Below are 20276 nucleotides of genomic sequence, written 5' to 3'. Positions count from 1 at the left end.
TTTGGGAAGCTCCCTTGTTTTTTAAGGAGCTGCAGCTGTTTGCTGGAAACCCCACTCCTTTTCCTTCTCCCTTTTTCCTCAAGGTTTTCCTCAAGTGCTTGGTGATTCCTTGGATTCCCTGGAAGATGCAGAGTTTGCTGTGGGTCCATGACCTGCTGAGTTGTTGTTTTCTGGGAATACTTTTCTTTTTAACCACTGGGAAGTCTGTGGAGCTTGAGGGTCTCAAAGATGGAGTTTTTCCAGACTGGAATTGAGGGGTTTGGGGCTCTCCAGGCTGGAAATGAGGGGTCTGGGGCTCTCCAGACTGGAACTGAGGGGGTTTGGGGCTCTCCAGGCTGGAACTGAGGGGGTTTGGGGCTCTCCAGGCTGGAACTGAGGGGGTTTGGGGCTCTCCAGGCTGGAATTAAGAGATTTGGAGCTCTCCAGGCTGGAATTGAAGGTTTTGGAGCTCTTAAGGCTGGAATTGAGGGGTTTGGGGCTCTCCAGACTGAACTGAGGGGTTTGGGGCTCTCCAGGCTGGAATTGAGGGGGTTTGGAGGTCTCCAGGCTGGAATTGGAGGTTTTGGAGCTCTCCAGGCTGGAATTGGAGGTTTTGGAGCTCTCCAGGCTGGAATTGGAGGTTTTGGAGCTCTCCAGGCTGGAATTGAGGGGTTTGGAGCTCTCCAGGCTGGAATTGAGGGGTTTGGAGCTCTCCAGGCTGGAATTGAGGGGTTTGGGGCTCTCCAGGCTGGAATTGAGGGGGTTTTTGACTCTCCAGGCTGGAATTGAGGGATTTGGGGCTCTCCAGGCTGGAATTAAGAGATTTGGAGCTCTCCAGGCTGGAATTGAAGGTTTTGGAGCTCTCCGGGCTGGAGTGGAGGGGTTTGGGGCTCTCCAGGCTGGAATTGAGGGGTTTGGAGGTCTCCAGACTGGAATTGGAGGTTTTGGAGCTCTCCATGCTGGAATTGAGGGGTCTGGGGCTCTCCAGGTTGGAATTGAGGGGTCTGGGGCTCTCCAGGCTGGAATTAAGAGATTTGGGGCTCTCCAGGCTGGAATGGAGGGGTTTGGGGCTCTCCAGGCTGGAATTGAGGGGTTTGGGGCTCTCCAGGCTGGAATTGAGGGGTTTGGGGCTCTCCAGGCTGGAATTGAGGGGTTTGGGGCTCTCCAGGCTGGAATTGAGGGGTTTGGGGCTCTCTAGGCTGGAATGGAGAAGGTTATGAACTCTCCAGGCTGGAATTGAGGAGTTTGGGGCTCTCTAGGCTGGAATTGAGGGGGTTTTTGACTCTCCAGGCTGGAGTGGAGGGGTCTGGGGTCTCCCACACTGGTGAGTTGTCCCTCAGGGATATCCAGAGCCGTGTCCCTGTCGGAACACTCAGCTCTGCACAGATTGTCTCAATGACAATCCCGGGCAAATCCGCATCAGTGCCCGTCATTAGGAGGCAAATCTAAGCTGGGAACTTGATGGCCCTTACAAGGAAGGAGCCGTTTTAATGCCTCAGTGCCCACTGGGAGTGGCTTTGGGGCAGTCTCTGCTCCACAGGGGGCTTGGGCAGGAGCAGCACCAACCCTGCAGCCGGATCTGTGTCCGTTTGGATTCCTCCTGCTGTCAGGGCAGTGTGAGGAGCTGCTTTCTGTGGGAAAGGCTTTGTGGGCAGCTCTGCTGGCCGGGGCTGGCACCTGGTCTGCGCTGACAGGCTTAAGTCGCCTCTGTTCTAATTAAATACTCCCGGTTTTAATCTCCCCCAGGAGCAGGGACAGGGAGCAGAGTTCCAGCTCCACCTCGTGGGACTGTCCCTGCCAGCCCTGGCAGTGCCAGCCGTGCCAAACCTTGGCCACAGCTCTGCTGGTGGCTCCTCCTTGGCAAAGGCACTCGGTGTTTTCCTGGCCTGACCTCTCTATTTACTGCCCAACTCGCCAGTTTAGGGATAATCACTCTCTGTCCTGGAGGTTTAGGGGTCTGTGAGCAAAATTCATGGAGCTGGAAAGTGTTGGAATTTGTATTTCTTCCCTCTGAGGGTGGGGAGGGCTGGGATGGGATTCCCAGAGAAGCTGTGGCTGCTCTATCCCAAGGAGTATCCAAGGCCAGGCTGGATCAACCTGGGATAGTGAAGGGTGTCCCTGCCCATGGCAGTGGCTGAAACTCGATTTTCTTGTCCCTTCCCACCCAAATCATGGTGTGATTCTACAATTCCATAATATTCCCTTCACAATCCATGGCTGGGCTTTGATTTCCATGGATTTTCAGCCTCTTGGGGTTGCATTTGGTGTTCCTGTGGGAGCTGCGAGCGTGGCCCCGGTCCGTGCTCTGCTGGCAACCAACGTGTTTGATTTGCATTTCCATGCACAGTCCTGTCCCTGCTTTTCTTAGCATTAAATGCACCTGGCTCCTGCTCAGCCCAGGCTCTCCCAAAAATCTGGGTGTTGTTACTCCTGGAATGTCAGGAAGGAGGAAGGTGTTGAGGTCCAGCTGGATTTGCTGCCCGTTGGTTCTTCCCTCTCTGGGTCTCCCAGCTGGGTTGGGGGCTGTGACTCTCCCTGTGAAAGGATCATTCAGTTGACAGAATTCCACGCACAATACAGATATTTTTAGTGTTATTGTGATGAGATATTCTGGTTGGGCTACAAAGAGAAATGTGGCTCCAGGTGAGGAGCTCTGAACCAGCAGGACACTGTGAGGTTGGATTCAGCTCCAGCAGCACAGCCTGAATAGTTTGAGGTAAAACTGGGACATCACAAACTGCATCTGTTTGAAGGAAATACCATTCCATAGGAATTCAGATAATCCCAAATCCTCTGGTCCTCCTCCCACACCCACCTCCCGCTCCTGCCGGACCCACCTCCCGCTCCTGCCGGACCCACCTCCCGCTCCTGCCGGACCCACCTCCCGCTCCTGCCGGACCCACCTCCCGCTCCTGCCGGACCCACCTCCCGCTCCTCCCGGACCCACCTCCCGCTCCTGCCGGACCCACCTCCCGTTCCTCCCAGACCCATGACCAGCGTTTGGCCGTCGCTGCCAGTCCAGGCAAAGAGCACTTGCTCCTTTTTCAGTAATGAATCTGCCTTGGCTGCTCTGACCAGCCATCCCAGGGACTCTGGGATATATAAACAATCCTTTGGGCATCCCTCTGTTTTCTCTTCCATGCTCTGTCTGCAGCTGGGGATTGGGCAGCCCTGACTAAGTTGAATTTTAAGTGCATTTTGAGTACATTTTAAGAAAGCAAAGTGCTTTTCTCCTGCAGGAATATCTTCTCCTTGCACTGGGGGCCAGTGATGGAGTTGGTGGTACAAAAGCAGCTTTTTTTCCCAAAAATTCTCCCATCCTTAACTATCCATGTGCTTTCAAACACTGCAAATACCCCCCTGCTCCTGGCCTGGCATTTAAATCTGGGTTAATTTGGCAGCAAATGGAGTCTTGCCCTGGAATCTTCTCCCCATCCTCTTCATTTTCCTGAAATCCCTTGGGCACAGTTGGCCTTTTAATCCATTTCACACCTCAAACTTCCCTTGCACTTGTGTCCTTTTATTTGTGGGCTGGCACTCAGCTCATATCCTGTTAACAGGGCAGGAATTGTCTTTTCCAGGGAGTAGATTTGGATGCCCTTGGAGAATTACAAGTCCCAGACCTACAGATTTCACTATTTAAACAAAACTGGGTGCAACACTCAGGTTTGTGTACAAAGGGAAGGTGGCACAGAAGTCCCAGCATTTAATTCTTGGAATGTTGTGAGTGTTTTATCCATCATTTCCACTCTGTGCCCTGGGCTGGTGATCACAGTGGGGTTGGATCAAGGGTTGGACATGATGATCTCGGGGGGCTTTTCCAACCCAATCCATTCTGTGATTCCGTGAATTAGGAGGCAGCTCTGGAGCAGGTACAGATGGCATTTAGTCTGCACAAAGTGAGTTTCCAGCCAAGCTGAGGGGTGAATTCATAGCTCTGGCAGCTCAGCTCTCCTTCTCCCAGGATTTTAGAGCCTGATTTCAGTAGGAATTCACTTTCTGAGTGTCTGCTCTGGGCTGGGAAGCGAAACCTCCTTCCGCACACACCATCACTCCTTTCTCCCAAAAAAAAAAGAGACGTGTTGGTGACTTCCTTGCCTTCCCTTCCCTTCCCTTTCCAGCTGTCCCATTCCCTCCCACGCAGCGGCTCACTCTGAAGGAGGTGTTTGAGGATGGGAAGCCGAGGCTGGACGTCCTCAAGAGCCACTTGGTGAAGGAAGGGCGGCTGGAAGAGGACGCGGCGCTGAAAATCATCAACGACGGCGCCGCCATCCTGAGGCACGAGAAGACCATGATCGAGGTGGAGGCTCCTATCACAGGTCAGAGAGCTGCAAAAGGGCCACTGGGATAACACCAGCAGGAGTTTTGCCTTGTTCCTTCCACCAGGAAGGGGTTTTAACTCTCAGAAGGGAGGGGTTTGCTGGCGGAGGTCGCGCTCAGCTCCTCGTTGCTGTCGTGACCTTTCTGTTCTTGGCGTGTAATTCTGTCCCTCTTTTGTGCTGTTCTTGCTCCCCCAGTGTGTGGTGACATCCACGGGCAGTTTTTTGACCTGATGAAGCTGTTTGAAGTGGGAGGATCACCCAATAACACCCGCTACCTCTTCCTGGGAGACTACGTGGACAGAGGCTACTTCAGTATAGAGGTGACAAAGAGACCTGAGCTTGGGGAGGCTGGTGCTAAAGGAACCAAAAGTGTGGAAACTCTGTTCAAATACAGCTCAGAGTCAGGTGAAACACAGCCCAGGGTCAGGTGAAACACAGCCCAGAGTCAGGTGAAACACAGCCCAGAGTCAGGTGAAACACAGCCCAGAGTCAGGTGAAACACAGCCCAGAGTCAGGTGAAACACAGCCCAGAGTCAGGTGAAACACTGCTCAGAGTCAGGTGAAACACTGCTCAGAGTCAGGTGAAACACTGCTCAGAGTCAGGTGAAACACAGCTCAGGGTCAGGTGAAACACAGCTCAGAGTCAGGTGAAACACAGCCCAGGGTCAGGTGAAACACAGCCCAGAATCAGGTGAAACACAGCCCAGAGTCAGGTGAAACACAGCCCAGAGTCAGGTGAAACACAGCCCAGAGTCAGGTGAAACACAGCCCAGAGTCAGGTGAAACACAGCCCAGAATCAGGTGAAACACAGCCCAGAATCAGGTGAAACACAGCCCAGAGTCAGGTGAAACACAGCCCAGAGTCAGGTGAAACACAGCCCAGAATCAGGTGAAACACAGCCCAGAATCAGGTGAAACACAGCCCAGGGTCAGGTGAAACACAGCCCAGGGTCAGGTGAAACACAGCCCAGAGTCAGGTGAAACACAGCCCAGAGTCAGGTGAAACACAGCCCAGAGTCAGGTGAAACACAGCCCAGAGTCAGGTGAAACACAGCCCAGAGTCAGGTGAAACACAGCCCAGAGTCAGGTGAAACACAGCCCAGAGTCAGGTGAAACACAGCTGGGATCATCACAGACTCATGGAATGGTTTGGGTTGGAAGGGACCTTAAAGCCCACCCAGTGCCACCCAGACCTCCCACTGTCCCAGGGTGCTCCAGCCTGGCCTTGGACACTCCCAGGGATGGAGCAGCCACAGCTTCTCTGGGAATTCCATCCCAGCCCCTCCCCACCCTCACAGGGTAGAATTCCTTCCCAATATCCCATCTAAATCCTGGTTTAGTGTAAATCCATTCCCCCTTGTCCTATCTGCCTGTGGTAGTCTGGAGGAATTCCCAGGGGATGGATGATGAGGGAGAACAGCAGGGATGGGGCACGACTGAGTCACTGCTTCCTTCTGGAAGAATCAGGCCTGGAATGGGGTCAGGAGGAGGGAGAAATCTAAAATTTGGAGGTAAAACCTCCTGAGTTGTGGACCCCGGGGCCTTGGGACCCTCAGGGTGTATCAGCTCTGGGAGAAAGGATTTATTTCCTGCTGGTTTTGCCTCCCTCTCTTCCCTTTCCCCCCGTGTTACAGTGGGAATGCCACGGATTGCTCCGTTCCCCCTGGAGCTGGCACTGACCTCACCACTCAGGGTGGGCTTTGATGGGCTGCTCCAAATGTCACCCATTAGGCAGATTCCAAAAGGTTTAATTCCCATTTTCCCAGTGCTGTTTGCCTCTTCCTTCCACCTACTGCAGAGACATTCCCACCTGGATGTGCTGCAGCAGGTTTGGAGCTCCCAGAGGCTCAGGGGATGGAAAAGCCTCCGGGATTCCCAGTGCTTTGTCCATTGGGAAGGTGGAGAGCACCAGCAGCATTGTGAGTTCTCCAATCCATGGATGGGGAGATGATCCAGTGCCTGCCTGGAGCAGCTGGGAGTGTCCTTTGTCAGGAGTTGGACTCTCTGATCCTGGTGGGTTCCTTCCAGCTCAGGATATTCCATAATTCCATAATCACGACCTTTTAAGGGAGTGAAACAGGAGGGAATGGTTTAATTGCATCCTGCTGCAGGCAGGCAGGAAAAGAGGTGCCAGGGAGGTGTCAGGCCCAAATATCCCCGCCAGGAATTCTCCAGGGCTCCAGGCATTCGGTTGTCCAGGTAAAAGATGGAATTTGTGGCTCAGACAAAACAATTTAACCCCCCCAAAAGCCTCAGTTCATCAGCTCAGCTGGAGGTCGACAACAAATCACTCTACAAATTCCTTCTGGGCCTCTGGCTTAGGGAAATTCTCCTTTAAAAACATTAATTCCCGGGATAATGAGAGCGTGAATTGTGGGGTGGGTGGGTTTTTTAAAGAAAAGAGTAGTGAGGGGAGGGAAACAAGCGTGGGAAAGCTGGAATGCTGCTGGAAGGGACTCTGGGAAGTGCTGTCACAAACCAGCGAGACTGGCTGGTCCCAGATCCAGCCCCAGAGGGAGGGAAGGGGCTGACAGGCAGCAAAGAAATCGGGATGAACTCCTCCCTTTGGAGATGCTGATGAGCAGCCCCTGCTGAAGGATTATCCCAGCAGTCTCCAAGTGGGAAAGATGCTGCTTTTTCTTTCATTAAGGTTTTAGTTCCCTCTCCCAGCCCTCACACTGGACCGTGGTGGGGAGGGACCATCCTGGTCCATGAAGCCAGAAAACAATGAGTGGAATAATTTTATTAAAGTAAAACAATTACTGTGACCAAAAACAGCTTCCATGGGAAGAGGAGATTTATCAGGAAAAGTGGAGTGATGATGGGATACACCTTTCCCAGTCTGGTTTTTTCCAGTCCAATTAGGATGGCACACAATTTGCTGCCTGGTTATGGAATTATATGATAGACTTGATTTAATGCAGTGTTTTATCCAGAATAATATTAAAGAGGTCCAGTCAGGGTTGTAAGGTGTGAGGGAAGGTACATTTGTGGGCTGGATGTGGGAATTTTGCCCCTGTTCCCACACTGGGAAAAGCTGGGAGGAGGCTCCAGGTTGAAAACTTCCTGATAAATGCCATTTTTTGGGGCTGAGGAGAGAGGTTGATGTGGTTTGTGGGCAGGTTTGGCACCAGCCCCTCCTGCAATTGGGTCACAATTCCTCCTGCAATTCCCTCCCCAGGGCCTGCTGAGCCTTCCCTTTCCACGTGGATCAAACCCTTGGCTTTGGGCTCCACACTGAGAGGCAGAATAAGGGGAGAAGTGGATTATTTAAGATTATTTCAACCCAAATAACTGTCTGGAGTTGCTGCTGGGCTGTTGTAAACAGGCACTAATCAATTCCTGGGCACAGGGCCCTGAAAGTCTGGGAAAGGGATTGGTGCAGGAAACATCCAAGGCATGCAAGTGGAGAAACCTCCCTCATTCCTCATTCCAGCCCCTCTGGAGCCCTCGAGGGCTGTGGAATGTCCTTCTCTCCGTGCCCCAGTTGTACCTGGCAGCTCCCACATCCTTGGGAAGGAGCTGCAGCCACAGGGAACGTTGCTCTCCATGGCTGTGCTTTGCTTTGTGTGTGTCCAGGAAGAGCCCTGGTGTCCAATTCAATCCCTTTTCACTTCCAATTCCTTCAAATGTGCTTTAAAAATCTCTTTTCTGCAACTTGCCAGCCTTCCATACATCCCAAATCCTCCTCTGTGTCTCTGCTTTGCTTGAGTGCCAGGGCTGGTTCTTTCTCCAGTCGTTAGCGAGTCATTTGGTTCATTTATAGCGACTTCCAAGTTCTCCTGCCAGCCCAGAAAAGTGACATTTAACTTGCAAACAGAGGAGGTTAAAGCTTTAAATCCCATAATAATTATAAATGGGTTTGTTGGGAGCATTCCTCCTGGTAACAGATGCAATAAAACCTGATTCTGCTACTGGTGTTGGCCCTGTTCGCTTGCAGAACTCAGAATTAATCAAGTTTTTAATGTGGGGTTGAATTCCAAGTGAGACACAGATGGTGCTTTACAGCTCTCTGGGTTTGGGGATCAGCTGGAGTGACTCATGCAGAGCTCACCTTGCAGGTTTGGTGCTTCAACACCATCGTGTCTGAGCTGTGGGTGCTGGGAACTGTTTGTTTGGGGGCTGGAGGTTGTTTCCAGCTGGTTCCTGGGGATCTGTGCCCCACAACAGCAACATCTGAGGGTGTGAATCATAGAATGGATTGGGTTGGAAAAGCCCCCCGAGATCATCAAGTCCAACCCTTGATCCAACCCCACCGTGATCACCAGCCCAGGGCACTCTGTGCCCTGGGCTGGTGATCACGGTGGGGTTGGATCAAGACATGGTGGATTCTCCCTGGGCTGGTGATCACAGTGGGGTTGGATCAAGACGTGGTGGATTCTCCCTCAGTGCCACATCCATAAAATCACAGAATCATAGAATGGATTGGGTTGGAAAAGCCCTCTGAGATCATCAAGTCCAACCCTTGGTCCAACTCCAGTCCCTTTACCAGATCATGGCACTCAGTGCCACGGCCAAGCTCAGTTTCAAACCCTCCAGGGATGGGGAATCCACCCCCTCTCTGGGCAGCCCATTCCAATCCCTGAGCACTCTCTCTGCAAAGAATTTCTTTCTGCTCTCCAACTTCAATTTCCCCTGGCAGAGCTTGAGCCCATCGTGCCCCCTTGTCCTATTGCTGAGTGCCTGGGAGAAGAGACCAACCCCCACCTGGCCACAACTTCCCTTCAGGCAGTTCCAGACAGTGCTGAGGTCACCTCTGAGCCTCCTCTTCTCCAGGCTGAACACCCCCAGCTCCCTCAGCCTCTCCCCACAGCACTTGTGCTCCAGTCCCTTCTCCAGCCTCGTTGCTCTTCTCACTTGGGTTGGAAGAGACCTCTGAGATCATCAAATCCAACCCTTGGTCCAACCCCACTGGGATCACTCTGGCACTCTGTGCCCTGGGCTGGTGATCACAGTGGGGTTGGATCAAGACATGGTGGATTCTCTGTCCCTGGAGGTGTTTCAGAGGACACTCAGAGCCACATCCAGTCCCTTCTCCAGCCTCGTTGCTCTTCTCTGGCCCCGCTCCAGCCCCTCAATCTCTTTCCTCAACTGAGGGGCCCAGAACTGAACACAACACTCAAGGTGTGACCTCCCCAAGGCAGAGTCCAGGGGAAGGGTCACTGCCCTGGGCCTGCTGGCCACGCTAGTTTGGATCCAGGCCAGGATCCCCTTGGCCTTCTTGGCCACCTGGGCACACTGGTGGCTCCTGTTGAGCTTCCTGTCCCTCAGTCCCCCCAGGTCCCTCTGCCTGGCTCCTGACAGGTTTGTGGTTGCCATTCCTCAGGTTCTGTACCGAGTCACCCTCCAGGCTAAGCTCTTATTAGAGACTTTAATCCCCATCTTGGAGCTGCTGTCATTATGGATTGTCCTTCCAGCACTCCAGATCATTGGATAGCATTCCCTGTGTGAGATCCCAGCTGATTTCCCAGTGAGACTGACAATGCAGAGCGCACAGGGATGAGCACTCCTCCTTTCCAGCCCTTCCCTGAGGCTTCCTGGGAACCCACCCTGAAACATTTCTGGTGAAAACACCCGTTTCTGTCTGACTTTGGGCTGTGCCTCATCAAAGAGCATCATTTGACAGGTGTTGCTGCTCAGCTGGGGGATGTGGAAAGCCCTTCTCAAAGGCAGAAAGCTTTGCTAAGCTTGAGGTTTTGGCTCAGCTTCTCTTGTTTTGAACTTGAACTTCACATGTCTGTGGCATGAGCAGAGAAATGAGGTGGGGAGGGAACTCAGTGAGGGAGATAAAGCTGAATTTTTTGGATGTTTAATGCACAATTGTCTGCCTGCTCCACTGGATCCCAGAGGAACATCTGGAGCAAACAGCTGGTTTTGCTTTGCTGCTCTGCAAACAGGGCTTTGGAAGGAAAAATCCTTCCCCCACCCAGCCCCGAGCTGGTTTTGGTTGACTCAGATCTCATTTGTCACTTCTCCAAGTCGGGCCTAATATAGAGAAATCTGGGTGGCTTTTCCCCCACTGCTGCACTTGGCCAAGATCAGCTCCACTGCCCAGTTTGGAGCTGGGTTTCTGTCTGGGTTCCACCTTGGGTGTCTTCCCAGAAACACTTTGGGAAGTCTCTGGCTGATCAAGTGCCCTGGAAATGTGTTTTTCTGACCTGCCATCTCCCCCTTCCCTCCCTTGCAGTGTGTGCTGTATTTATGGAGTTTAAAGATAAATCATCCCAAAACGTTGTTCCTCCTTCGAGGGAACCACGAGTGCAGGCACCTCACAGAGTATTTCACCTTCAAGCAGGAATGTGAGTACCAGCACTGTGGGAAGGGTTTAAATGTGTTTAAATGTTTTTAAATATGTTTTTAAAAAAGGTGTTGGGAGCAGGTGTGGGCCTTAATTTTTTATTTTTTTTTAATTTTTGTGCCTCTGAGCACAAAGATTAATATCAGAGCTGTGTATCAGATTACCCACAAGATTAATAATCAGATTAATATCAGACTGATAATCAGGTTAATTTCAGAGCAAATTAATATCCAGAGCTGTAAAAACCTGTTGGCTGTTTTGCTGCCTACACAACTCTTCTCTTTCAGCTATAAAAAACCCCAAAAAATCCAATATATAAGTCCTGAAAAGCACCAAGTGTGTGTTGATGTGGCCTTTTGGTTGCAGAGAGGGAGTGTGGCTGGAAGGAATGGGAACACATCACCCCTCCTGAGCCAGTCACATCCTCCTCTCCCTGAATTCCAGCAACCTGGAATCACTGCCAGGAGTCTTTCCAGCTCCACATTGTGCAGCTGGGTCTGATGATTCCAGCTGGAATCAAGGAAAGGGTTTGCTCCTCCCTGTTTGCACTGGGGAGAATCATTTACCTTTAGGATTGTTTTAGCCCAGAGATGGTTTTGTGCAGCTTTTCAAAGCAGTGATGAGGAAAGGTCGTGGAATGACAGTCATTCCAAGCAATAAAGAAGGTGGACAACAGCAATGCAAGGCTCCATTAGGGAATTCTCCAATAGGGAATTCTCCATTAGGGAATTCTCCATTAGGGAATTCTTGCTGAAGGACCTGACATGGGGAGTCTGGTCTTTCCCCTTTCAGCTCCGGGTGTAGCTGGATGAGGGAAGGCTCAGAGGTGATGAGATGATAATTAATGTGTTAATTAATGTGTGTTTGTTCAGAAATGAGCTGGAAAACACCTGAGCTCCTTGCTGGGTCCTGCAGCCATCGGGTGGGGCAGGTGAGCTCAGTCAGAACCAGGACGTGGGGATTTTTCCCTTTGGAAAACAGGAGGTGCTGCCTTTCCCCTCCCTCTGAAAAACCCTGTTGGTGTCTGTGAAATGAGGATATTTCAGATCCTGCACGAGGCTTCCTGGAAGAGCCAAAGTGCTTTGGAAAGGCCACGGCATTGCTGTTTAATGGATGGAAAAATCATCTTCACCTCTGCCTGGATGAGGCAACAGTGGAGATTGTTATCACTTCTAACAGTGTGAAAATCCATTTGTGCAAGGGCATCCTGGGCAAATTCTGCCTCACAGCACCCGGGTCCAGCTGGAAAGGCAATTCCTGCCTTCAGTGACTGGGATTTAGCTCTGCCAAATCCAACAGCTGCTGCATTTCCCTGTGTATGACCTGCATGGGATGAGCCTGGAGGTGCAGCAGGGATGTAAAGAAAGGATGGAAACACTTTAAGAGCATCTCAAGGTTATTCTGTAGTTTCTATCAGGTGGAAAAATCTCTTTTCTGTGTCAGTCTCAGTGCAGGGACTCTGGAAAACAGAAGGGAGGTGAATATTCCTGAACAAGTCCAGGTTACAGCGAAGCCTTTTCCTCTTCATGGGAACGTTTCAGCAAATGTTTTCCAAGTCAGTATTTTCACCAGGTGCAAAGTTGGATTTGTGACACAGATTTTCCACATCGCCTTAGGAGCTCCTGGAATTTATTTCTCAGCACTTTGGCTGATCAAAGCTTTATTTAATTGCCATTTCCAGGTCGAATCAAATACTCGGAGCGAGTGTATGACGCGTGCATGGATACATTTGACTGTCTTCCTCTTGCTGCCCTCCTAAACCAGCAATTCCTGTGTGTCCATGGAGGACTTTCTCCAGAAATCACATGTCTAGATGACATTAGGAAAGTAAGTCATCTCCTTGGGGCCTTCCCATCCCTTCTGATCCCAGTGGGGAGGGTTAATGGCTTGACTCCCGCATGGAATTCCAGGGGGATGGAGGTGTGTGTGTCCTGCCACTGCTCCCACCAGCAGCCTCCTGATTTTGTGTCCCCTTTCCAGTTAGACAGGTTTAAGGAGCCTCCAGCCTTTGGTCCAATGTGTGACCTGCTCTGGTCTGATCCCTCTGAGGATTATGGCAATGAGAAAACACTGGAGCATTTTGCCCACAACACCGTCCGAGGCTGCTCCTATTTCTACAGGTAAAGGGTGTTTTAAAGGGCACTTTGTCTCCCCTTACACTCAAATAAATCCCTTTCAGGTCCCTCTGTGGGGCTGTGCAGTGTACTTGAAATTCTCTCTCATCTCTGATGCACAAATTAGTGTTTCTTTTTCCTTCTTTTGTAATACTGGTTGTCTTTGGATAAGTTACTTTTTCAAGTTGTGGTCTCAGACAGCTGAGATGCTCCTTCTGCCTGGCAGGGAGCCCTGTGAGGGGTTTTCAGTACCAGAATCTTTTAGGAAATCATCTTGTCCTGCCTAAAAAAGCCACATTTGTGCTGACAAACCATTTGTAAGGAGGGTTTGGCACCAGGGGTCTGTTCAAAAGAACCCTTTGCAATTAATTTTTGAGTGATACAGTGACATTTTTGTGGACACAAACCAGATGATTTTTGGCATTCTGGACACCAACCAGATGATTTCTGCAAGTGTCTGGTCCCTGAAATCCAGACCACACGTGCTCTGTGCTCTCCTTTGCCACCTGCTGAGTTATCCTTGCTTCCTTCTTTTCCAGTTATCCTGCAGTGTGTGAATTTTTGCAGAACAATAGTTTGTTATCCGTAATCCGAGCTCATGAAGCCCAGGATGCTGGGTGAGTTTGGCAGCAGGGCTGGACAGGGCTGGGCAGGGCTGGGCTGGGCTGGGCAGGGCTGGGCTGGGCAGGGCTGGGCTCTTCCCTGGCAATGTCTAACACTTGCCTTGTTTTCCAGGTACCGAATGTACAGGAAGAGCCAGACAACAGGCTTTCCCTCACTAATCACAATCTTCTCTGCACCAAATTACTTAGATGTCTATAACAACAAGGGTAAGGGGCTCTTGGGGGGGTCAGGGAATCCCTCTCCCACTCTGCCCTCTCAGAATCATCCAGATTGGAAAAGGCACCCAAAATCATCAAGCCCACCCTGTGCCCGATGCCCACCTTGGAAAAGCCCTCCCAGCTCACAGAGCCCTCTCTGTGCCTGAAGCCCACCTTGGAAAAGCCCTCCCAGCCCCTGGAGCCCACCCTGTGCCCGATGCCCACCTTGGAAAAGCCCTTCCAGCCCCTGGAGCCCACCCTGTGCCCAATGCCCACCTTGGAAAAGCCCTCCCAGCCCAATGAGCCCACCCTGTGCCCGATGCCCACCTTGGCAAAGCCCTCCCAGCCCATGGAGCCCACCCTGTGCCTGATGCCCACCTTGGCAAAGCCCTCCCAGCCCATGGAACCCACCCTGTGCCCACCTTGTCCCCCAGCCCAGAGCACTCAGTGCCACTGCCAGTCCTGCCTTGGGCACCTCCAGCGATGGGGATGCCACTCCAAACCTCCCTGGGCAGCCCCTTCCAAGGCCTGACCACCCTTTCCATGGGAAATTCCTCCTCATGTCCAACCTACCCCTCTCCTGGCCCAGCCTGAGGCTGTTCCCTCTCCTCCTGTCCCTGTTCCTGGAGCAGAGCCTGATCCCCCTCAGCTCCCTCCTCCTGGCAGGGATTGCAGAGCCAGAAGGTGCCCCCTGAGCCTCTTTTTCTCCAGGCTGAGCCCCCCCAGCACCCTCAGGAGTTCTCCAGACCCTTCCCCGGCTCCCTCAGCCCCTCCTGCTGCTCCAGCCCCTTCCAGACTCCATTCCCATCCCTGGACACTCTCCAGCCCCTCCATGTCCTTCCTAAATTGAGTCTCCCAGACCTGGCACAGCCCTGGAGGTTTCCCAGCAGTGCCAGCACAGGGGGACAATCCCTGGTTTTGCTACAAAAAATACACTATTTCTGATACAACACCCTCTCCTCCAGTTGCATTCTCGGGCATGAAATGAAAGAGAGCTTTGTGTGCTGGACTGAAGTGGTTGGTTCTGTGACTTGATGTGTTACTGTGGTAATTAACTGTCCAGTCCTAGAGCCTGCAATGAAGCTTTTCATTCCCAGCCACGGGACAACGGAGCCCTATTGTGGGGTGCTGCCATCCAAGAGAAGCTGATGGTGTAGGCAGGATTTCCACTGCCCTCTAAACCATGAGGGGATTTTCCTCAGCTCTGGGGAGTTTTTTCCCCCCTCTCTGTGGATCTTGGCTTTGTGTTTTGCATAAATTTTAACAGTTTTGTTCAACTGACCTTCACTGTTTGGAGCTTTAGAGAATCAACATGAGTAAAGTAAAAAATGAGTGTTTAAACCTTCTTGTTTTGGGGAACTGGGAGTTTGATTGTACACGAGTGTAATCTCATGTTGATAATGAAGTTTCAGTAACACAAGTACAACTTCCAAAGGTTGGGAGAGCTGGGAGTGTCCAGCCTGGAGAAGAGAAGCTCCAGAGAGACCTCAGAGCTCCTTCCAGTGCCTAAAGAGACTCCAGGAGAGCTGGAGAGGGAACTGGGACAAGGGATGGAGGGACAGGACACAGGGAATGGCTTCCCACTGCCAGATGACAGGGATAGATGGGATATTGGGAAGGAATTCCTGGCTGTGGGGATGGGCAGGCCCTGGCACAGGTTGGGCAGAGAAGCTGTGGCTGCCCCATCCCTGGGAGTGTCCAAGGCCAAGTTGGAGCAACCTGGGATAGTGGGAGGTGTCCCTGCCCATGTCAGGAGTGGGACTGGATGAATTTTAAGGACCCCTCCACCCCAAAGCATTCCCTGGATCTCTGAAGTTGACACAGACGTGTGTTCTCTTTGCTTTTTCTCTGCCAGCTGCTGTACTGAAATACGAAAACAACGTCATGAACATCAGGCAGTTCAACTGTTCCCCTCATCCTTACTGGCTCCCAAACTTCATGGATGTCTTCACATGGTCTTTGCCTTTTGTAGGGGAAAAGGGTAAGAAAGATTGGGATTTCTGTTCCAGTTCCTGTCCCTGGTCCCAGTAACCTGAGTGTTAGAAATGTGTCCCATGTGTGTTGGGAGAGTGCTGCAGTTCATTAATACCAGGAAACTCTGGAAAACAGTTGAAATTCAGGGAAATGTTCATGGTCCTGGTTTAAATTCTTGGGAAAACAGCTGTTTATACTTATTTTAAAGGCCTTTTACCAACAGAATGCTCCTTTCTTGCTCTTCCTGCATTGCTGGTGGGGCTGATCATGAGTTGTGTAGCCCCAGCTCAGAATTTGGAGACGTTTCTCTTGCTCTGGGTTTGCAACAGAGGAATTAAAAATTCCTGTTTGGCTCATGGCCCACCAGAAAGGAAACATTCACTTCAATCAGAGGCTTATTTCATTCTGAGGGAGGCAAGGCAGCTTAAAATATGCCCAAAACTTTGCCTCAGCTTTCCAGCAAAAGGCTTTTTTACATCTCCTGATGAGTTTAAATTCCACCCCAGTGTTGTGTGTCTGGAGTGTGGATCAAGCTCTGAAAACTCCCAAAGGTTTTTTTGACTTTGAGGCGCCAAAGGTCGAATCCCCCACCTCAAATTCAGCATTCCTGGAGCCAGGTGGCCTGTTGGGATGGTTGGGATGGGGAGGGGGGAGCTTGGGCGAGCTCAGGCTGTTCTGCAGGAATGTTGGCACCTCATTCCCCACGTCTGGTTCCTCTGTGATGTGCTTGGATTGAATCCACCTCCTTGGCAGAAGACGGAGCGTGTGTCGTCTGCTCTGGTACCGCTGCGAGGTACCGGCAGCTGCGGCTAAAAGTGTCTTCAGGCTCCCACTCCCAGGGAATTAACGACCTTGAGAACCATTCCCTGGTCCAGCTCACCCTCCCAATCCCTCTGAGTGCTCACACGTGCCCTCAGGGCTCTCTGACCCCCCTGTCTGTGCCTCTTGCAGTCACCGAGATGCTCGTTAACATCCTCAACATCTGCTCCGATGACGAGCTGATTTCGGATGGTGATGAGACGTTGGAAGGTAAAACTGTTGGGACCTGGTAACAGTGGGGGAGGAGGTGGGGAAGGTGTTTGATGCACTTGATTTATAGCTGGATGCCCAGCCAGGGTCTCCAGTTCCTTTTTGGCCAAACCTTGTGCAGTTCTGGGTCAGAAACACTTTTTTTTTCCTCGTTTGCTGTTCAGTCCCAGAGAAATTAAATGATGTTCACTGTGACAGACACTTCTTGCCAGCTAATCTGGGAATGGTTTCCTGCTCCTTACACAGGTTGCTGGTGATTTTTTCCCCCAGTTCAAATTTTTCTGCACCAAAATCCCCACCCAATCTTCTCATCTGTTGCAGTGAACTCTCTCTAAAGTGCCTTCTCATGTCACCCCTCCCTGAAAACTACAGTGCAGTTTAAAAGGGACTAATCAGTGGCTGAGCTGATGTGCAGTTTGGAATTTGGGGGGCCTCAGGAAGCTGAGGGGGGCAGTGAGAAGTGGGGCCCTGAGCTGCTTCTGTCCCAGGTGGAGACTCTTAACCCGCTTCTCCCATTGCATTTCGTTTTTGCTTTTTGGTTTTTGGTTTGTTTTTTTTTTCTCCTTCCTCCCGTCCCATGAAAATTAAATTTGTTTCTTCTATCTCTGTCTTCATCTACTTGTTTCTTGGTGTCTCCTCTCCCTGAAGATCACTACATTTCAAGCTATCCGAAAGGTACCCAGCTAGAATTTGCTACCAGCTTAATTTTCACTGCCTGTGCCACCAGATCCTTGAAGTGGATTTCCAGAGCTGACTAGTGGGGCAGGCTCTTCATCCCCTTTCAGTTTTAACATAAGCTCCATGTGTTCTTTAACCCTTCTGAGTTCCTCCAGGAGCCTGAGGAACCGGGTCACGTCTCTTCCTGACTCTGAATGCAGCCACGTAGTGCATGGCTGAGCCATGGTGCATGTTAGACCTGGGTTTGGCTTTCCTGTCCTGATGTGTACTGGGCCATGTGAGGAATCTCAGCTGAGAGGAGATGGATTTGTTCCCCTGATTTACCTGAGGTTTTTTTTTTGGTTTGGTTTCAGTTCCCTCCATGCTTTTTCTCTCCCCTTTGGTCCGTGGAGCGGGAGGGGAGTTCACGTCTCTCCCCTTGTGTTTGTGTGGGGCCCGAGCAGAGTTGCCAGGCTCTGGCCAGCCCTTCCCTGTGCTCCTTGGATGCCAAAGCTGATGCTTCAGTGCCCATCAGCCCTCAGATCCCTCCGTGCTCTGCCTTGCAAAACTGTGTCTACATGGCTGAGTCATTTGTGTTACATCCTGTGCAGTGTGAGCCAACCTGGTGAGCTTCCAACAAAGACCTCCCCGAATCCGTGTCCTTTGGTGGTTCTACTCTCTCTAGAGCTCTTGAGTCCGTGTGCCATCTCGTTGGTGTTGCCCTTCTCACTGCCATCCTGGTGCCATCCTGATGCCATCCTCCAGCACCGTTCTCTCTCCAGTGTAGCTGTGAATCTGTAAAACATGATTTCTTTTCCTGGAGTCAGGCAGGTGCTTCATACTGACATTCCCTGGAAAGCAGGAGACCTTCAACCTGCTGCTGTTTGCTCTTTTCTCTCCCTAAGGTGGGACAACAGTCCGTAAGGAGATCATCAGGAACAAGATCAGAGCCATTGGGAAGATGGCACGTGTGTTCTCAGTCCTTCGGTAAGGAGGGGCTGGGAGCTGAGCTTTAATCTGGGGGCTGGGTTTAGTTTGGGGGCTGGGTTTAGTTTGGGGGCTGGGTTTAGTTTGGGGGCTGGGTTTATTTTTGGGGTTGGGTTTAATCTGGGGGTTGGGTTTAATTTGGGGTTGGGTTTAATCTGAGGGTTGGGTTTAATTTGGGAGTCGGGTTTATTTTGGGGTTGGGTTTAATCTGGGGGTTGGATTTATTTTGGGGGCTGGGTTTATTTTGGGGACTGGGTTTATTTTGGGGGCTGGGTTTAATTTGGGGGCTGGGTTTAATTTGGGGGCTGGGTTTAATTTGGGGCTGGGTTTAATTTGGGGGTTGGGTTTATTTTGGGGATTGGGTTTATTTTGGGGGCTGAGTTTATTTTGGGGTTGGGTTTAATTTTGGGGGTTGAGTTTTATTTGGGGGTTGGGTTTATTTTGGGGCTGAGTTTATTTTGGGGATTGGGTTTAATTTGGGGGCTGGGTTTAATTTGGGGCTGGGTTTAATTTGGGGCTGGGTTTATTTTGGGGGTTGGGTTTAATTTAGGGGTTGGTTAACAGGGGAACCCCCATCAGGAAGGAAGGGAGGGAAACCCTCACAAAACTTCCTTCAGAGCAGGTGGAAGAGGCTTGAGGTGGTGGGTTTGCCTCTTTCAGGACACTTCTACCTGTTGTAGTGAGATGGGGCTCAGACTCTTCTTCCAGAAAGCAAGTGACAGGATGAGAGGAAACAGCCTTGTGAGGTTTAGGCTGGATATGAGGGAAAACTTCATGGAGAGGGTTGTCCAGGCCTGGCAGAGGGGCCCCAGGTGGGATTCACCCGGGTGTGTTGTGCCCCTGCAGGGAGGAGAGCGAGAGCGTGCTGACCCTCAAAGGCCTGACCCCCACAGGTACCCTGCCCCTGGGAGTGCTCTCGGGGGGCAGGCAGACCCTGCAGACCGGTGAGTGTCCCTGATCCCCCCCTGCTCTGCTCCTCCTGCTGCCCCAAACCCCCTGCCCAGCCCCACAGGCAGCCTGGGGGTGCCAGGGCCCCCCGGGGATGGCTCAGCCCACGGGGAGGAAGGATCCCAAACCAGGAAAAGGAGCAGAGGTGTAGGTGGGGCTGTGGAGAGATGCCAAGGTGTCCCTGTGTACCCTCGAGGAAGAAAAAACTCCCCAGCACCTCACAAAGCATGTGCATTGCTTAACTGTGTGTTTCTGCAAGGAGTTCTATCCTCTCTTTCCCTTCTGATGCTGCATGGTGCACATCCTCTGCCTCACCTCGCTGCTGCTGCTGCTGCTGCTGCTGCTGCTGCTGCTGCTGCTGTGTGACAGCCTCTGTGTGAATGTGACACTGACACACCTTGTTTGTTCTTCGTTAAACCTCCCCCTAATCTGCCCCTGGGAAATCAGGAATCCCAAACACAGGAAGCTTTAGCTGAAGGACTGAGATTCCCCCAGGCCTGGATGAAGATGTAGCTGAAGGACTGAGATTCCTCCAGGCCTGGATGAAGATTTAGCTGAAGGACTGAGATTCCCCCAGGCCTGGATGAAGATGTAGCTGAAGGACTGAGATCCCTCCAGGCCTGGATGAAGATGTAGCTGAAGGACTGAGATTCCCCCAGGCCTGGATGAAGATTTAGCTGAAGGACTGAGATCCCTCCAGGCCTGGGTGTTTTACATTAAGGCTCCTCTCAGGTTTTGATCTGGTTTTGGGGGTTTCTTTCCACTCTTCTCCCTCTCTCAGCAGCTCTGTGTTGATGGAATGCTGGGAGCAGGATCCAATCCATGGGCTTTCCACTCCGAGGGAGGGAGCTTGGCTGATGGTCAGGGAATGAGCTGTCCCAGTAACGTGTCCCCAGAGGGAATCCTGTAATCCAGTGTTTTAATCCTTTCCTGCCATCCTTTGAACGCTGGCACGTCCCCAGTTTCCCCCTTCCCGTGGGCACCAGGGATTTCCTGCAGCTCACACGGGGCTGGAGCTGCCTGGATTAAATAGTTCATGAGCAGAAAACGTGCAGATATTGCTGCCTGCTCCTGGGGAGGATGCAGCAGCACTCCCAAACTCATGGATTTCTCTGCCCACAGAGGAGGATGGATTTTTTTCCCCCTT

General features: G+C 51.6%; 1 protein-coding gene across 3 annotated transcripts in view; it reads left to right on the top strand.

Annotated features, from left to right (window-relative positions):
• Positions 1 to 20276, top strand: part of PPP3CC (protein phosphatase 3 catalytic subunit gamma) — a 43196-nt gene that overhangs the window by 13255 nt on the left and 9665 nt on the right. For all 3 annotated transcript variants that reach the window (XM_071579278.1, XM_071579277.1, XM_071579275.1), the window contains exons 2-12: positions 4101 to 4298; positions 4497 to 4621; positions 10489 to 10600; positions 12281 to 12426; positions 12580 to 12719; positions 13253 to 13330; positions 13449 to 13543; positions 15390 to 15515; positions 16460 to 16537; positions 18100 to 18181; positions 19028 to 19125. In XM_071579278.1, the coding sequence (XP_071435379.1) occupies positions 4101 to 4298; positions 4497 to 4621; positions 10489 to 10600; positions 12281 to 12426; positions 12580 to 12719; positions 13253 to 13330; positions 13449 to 13543; positions 15390 to 15515; positions 16460 to 16537; positions 18100 to 18181; positions 19028 to 19125 (1278 nt within the window). The remainder of the gene's footprint in view (positions 1 to 4100; positions 4299 to 4496; positions 4622 to 10488; positions 10601 to 12280; positions 12427 to 12579; positions 12720 to 13252; positions 13331 to 13448; positions 13544 to 15389; positions 15516 to 16459; positions 16538 to 18099; positions 18182 to 19027; positions 19126 to 20276) is intronic.

The sequence above is a fragment of the Pithys albifrons genome, chromosome 29 (assembly GCF_047495875.1).
Source record: "Pithys albifrons albifrons isolate INPA30051 chromosome 29, PitAlb_v1, whole genome shotgun sequence".
In the NCBI taxonomy this organism is placed as follows: domain Eukaryota; kingdom Metazoa; phylum Chordata; class Aves; order Passeriformes; family Thamnophilidae; genus Pithys; species Pithys albifrons.
This window is presented reverse-complemented; position numbering and strand designations above follow the sequence as displayed.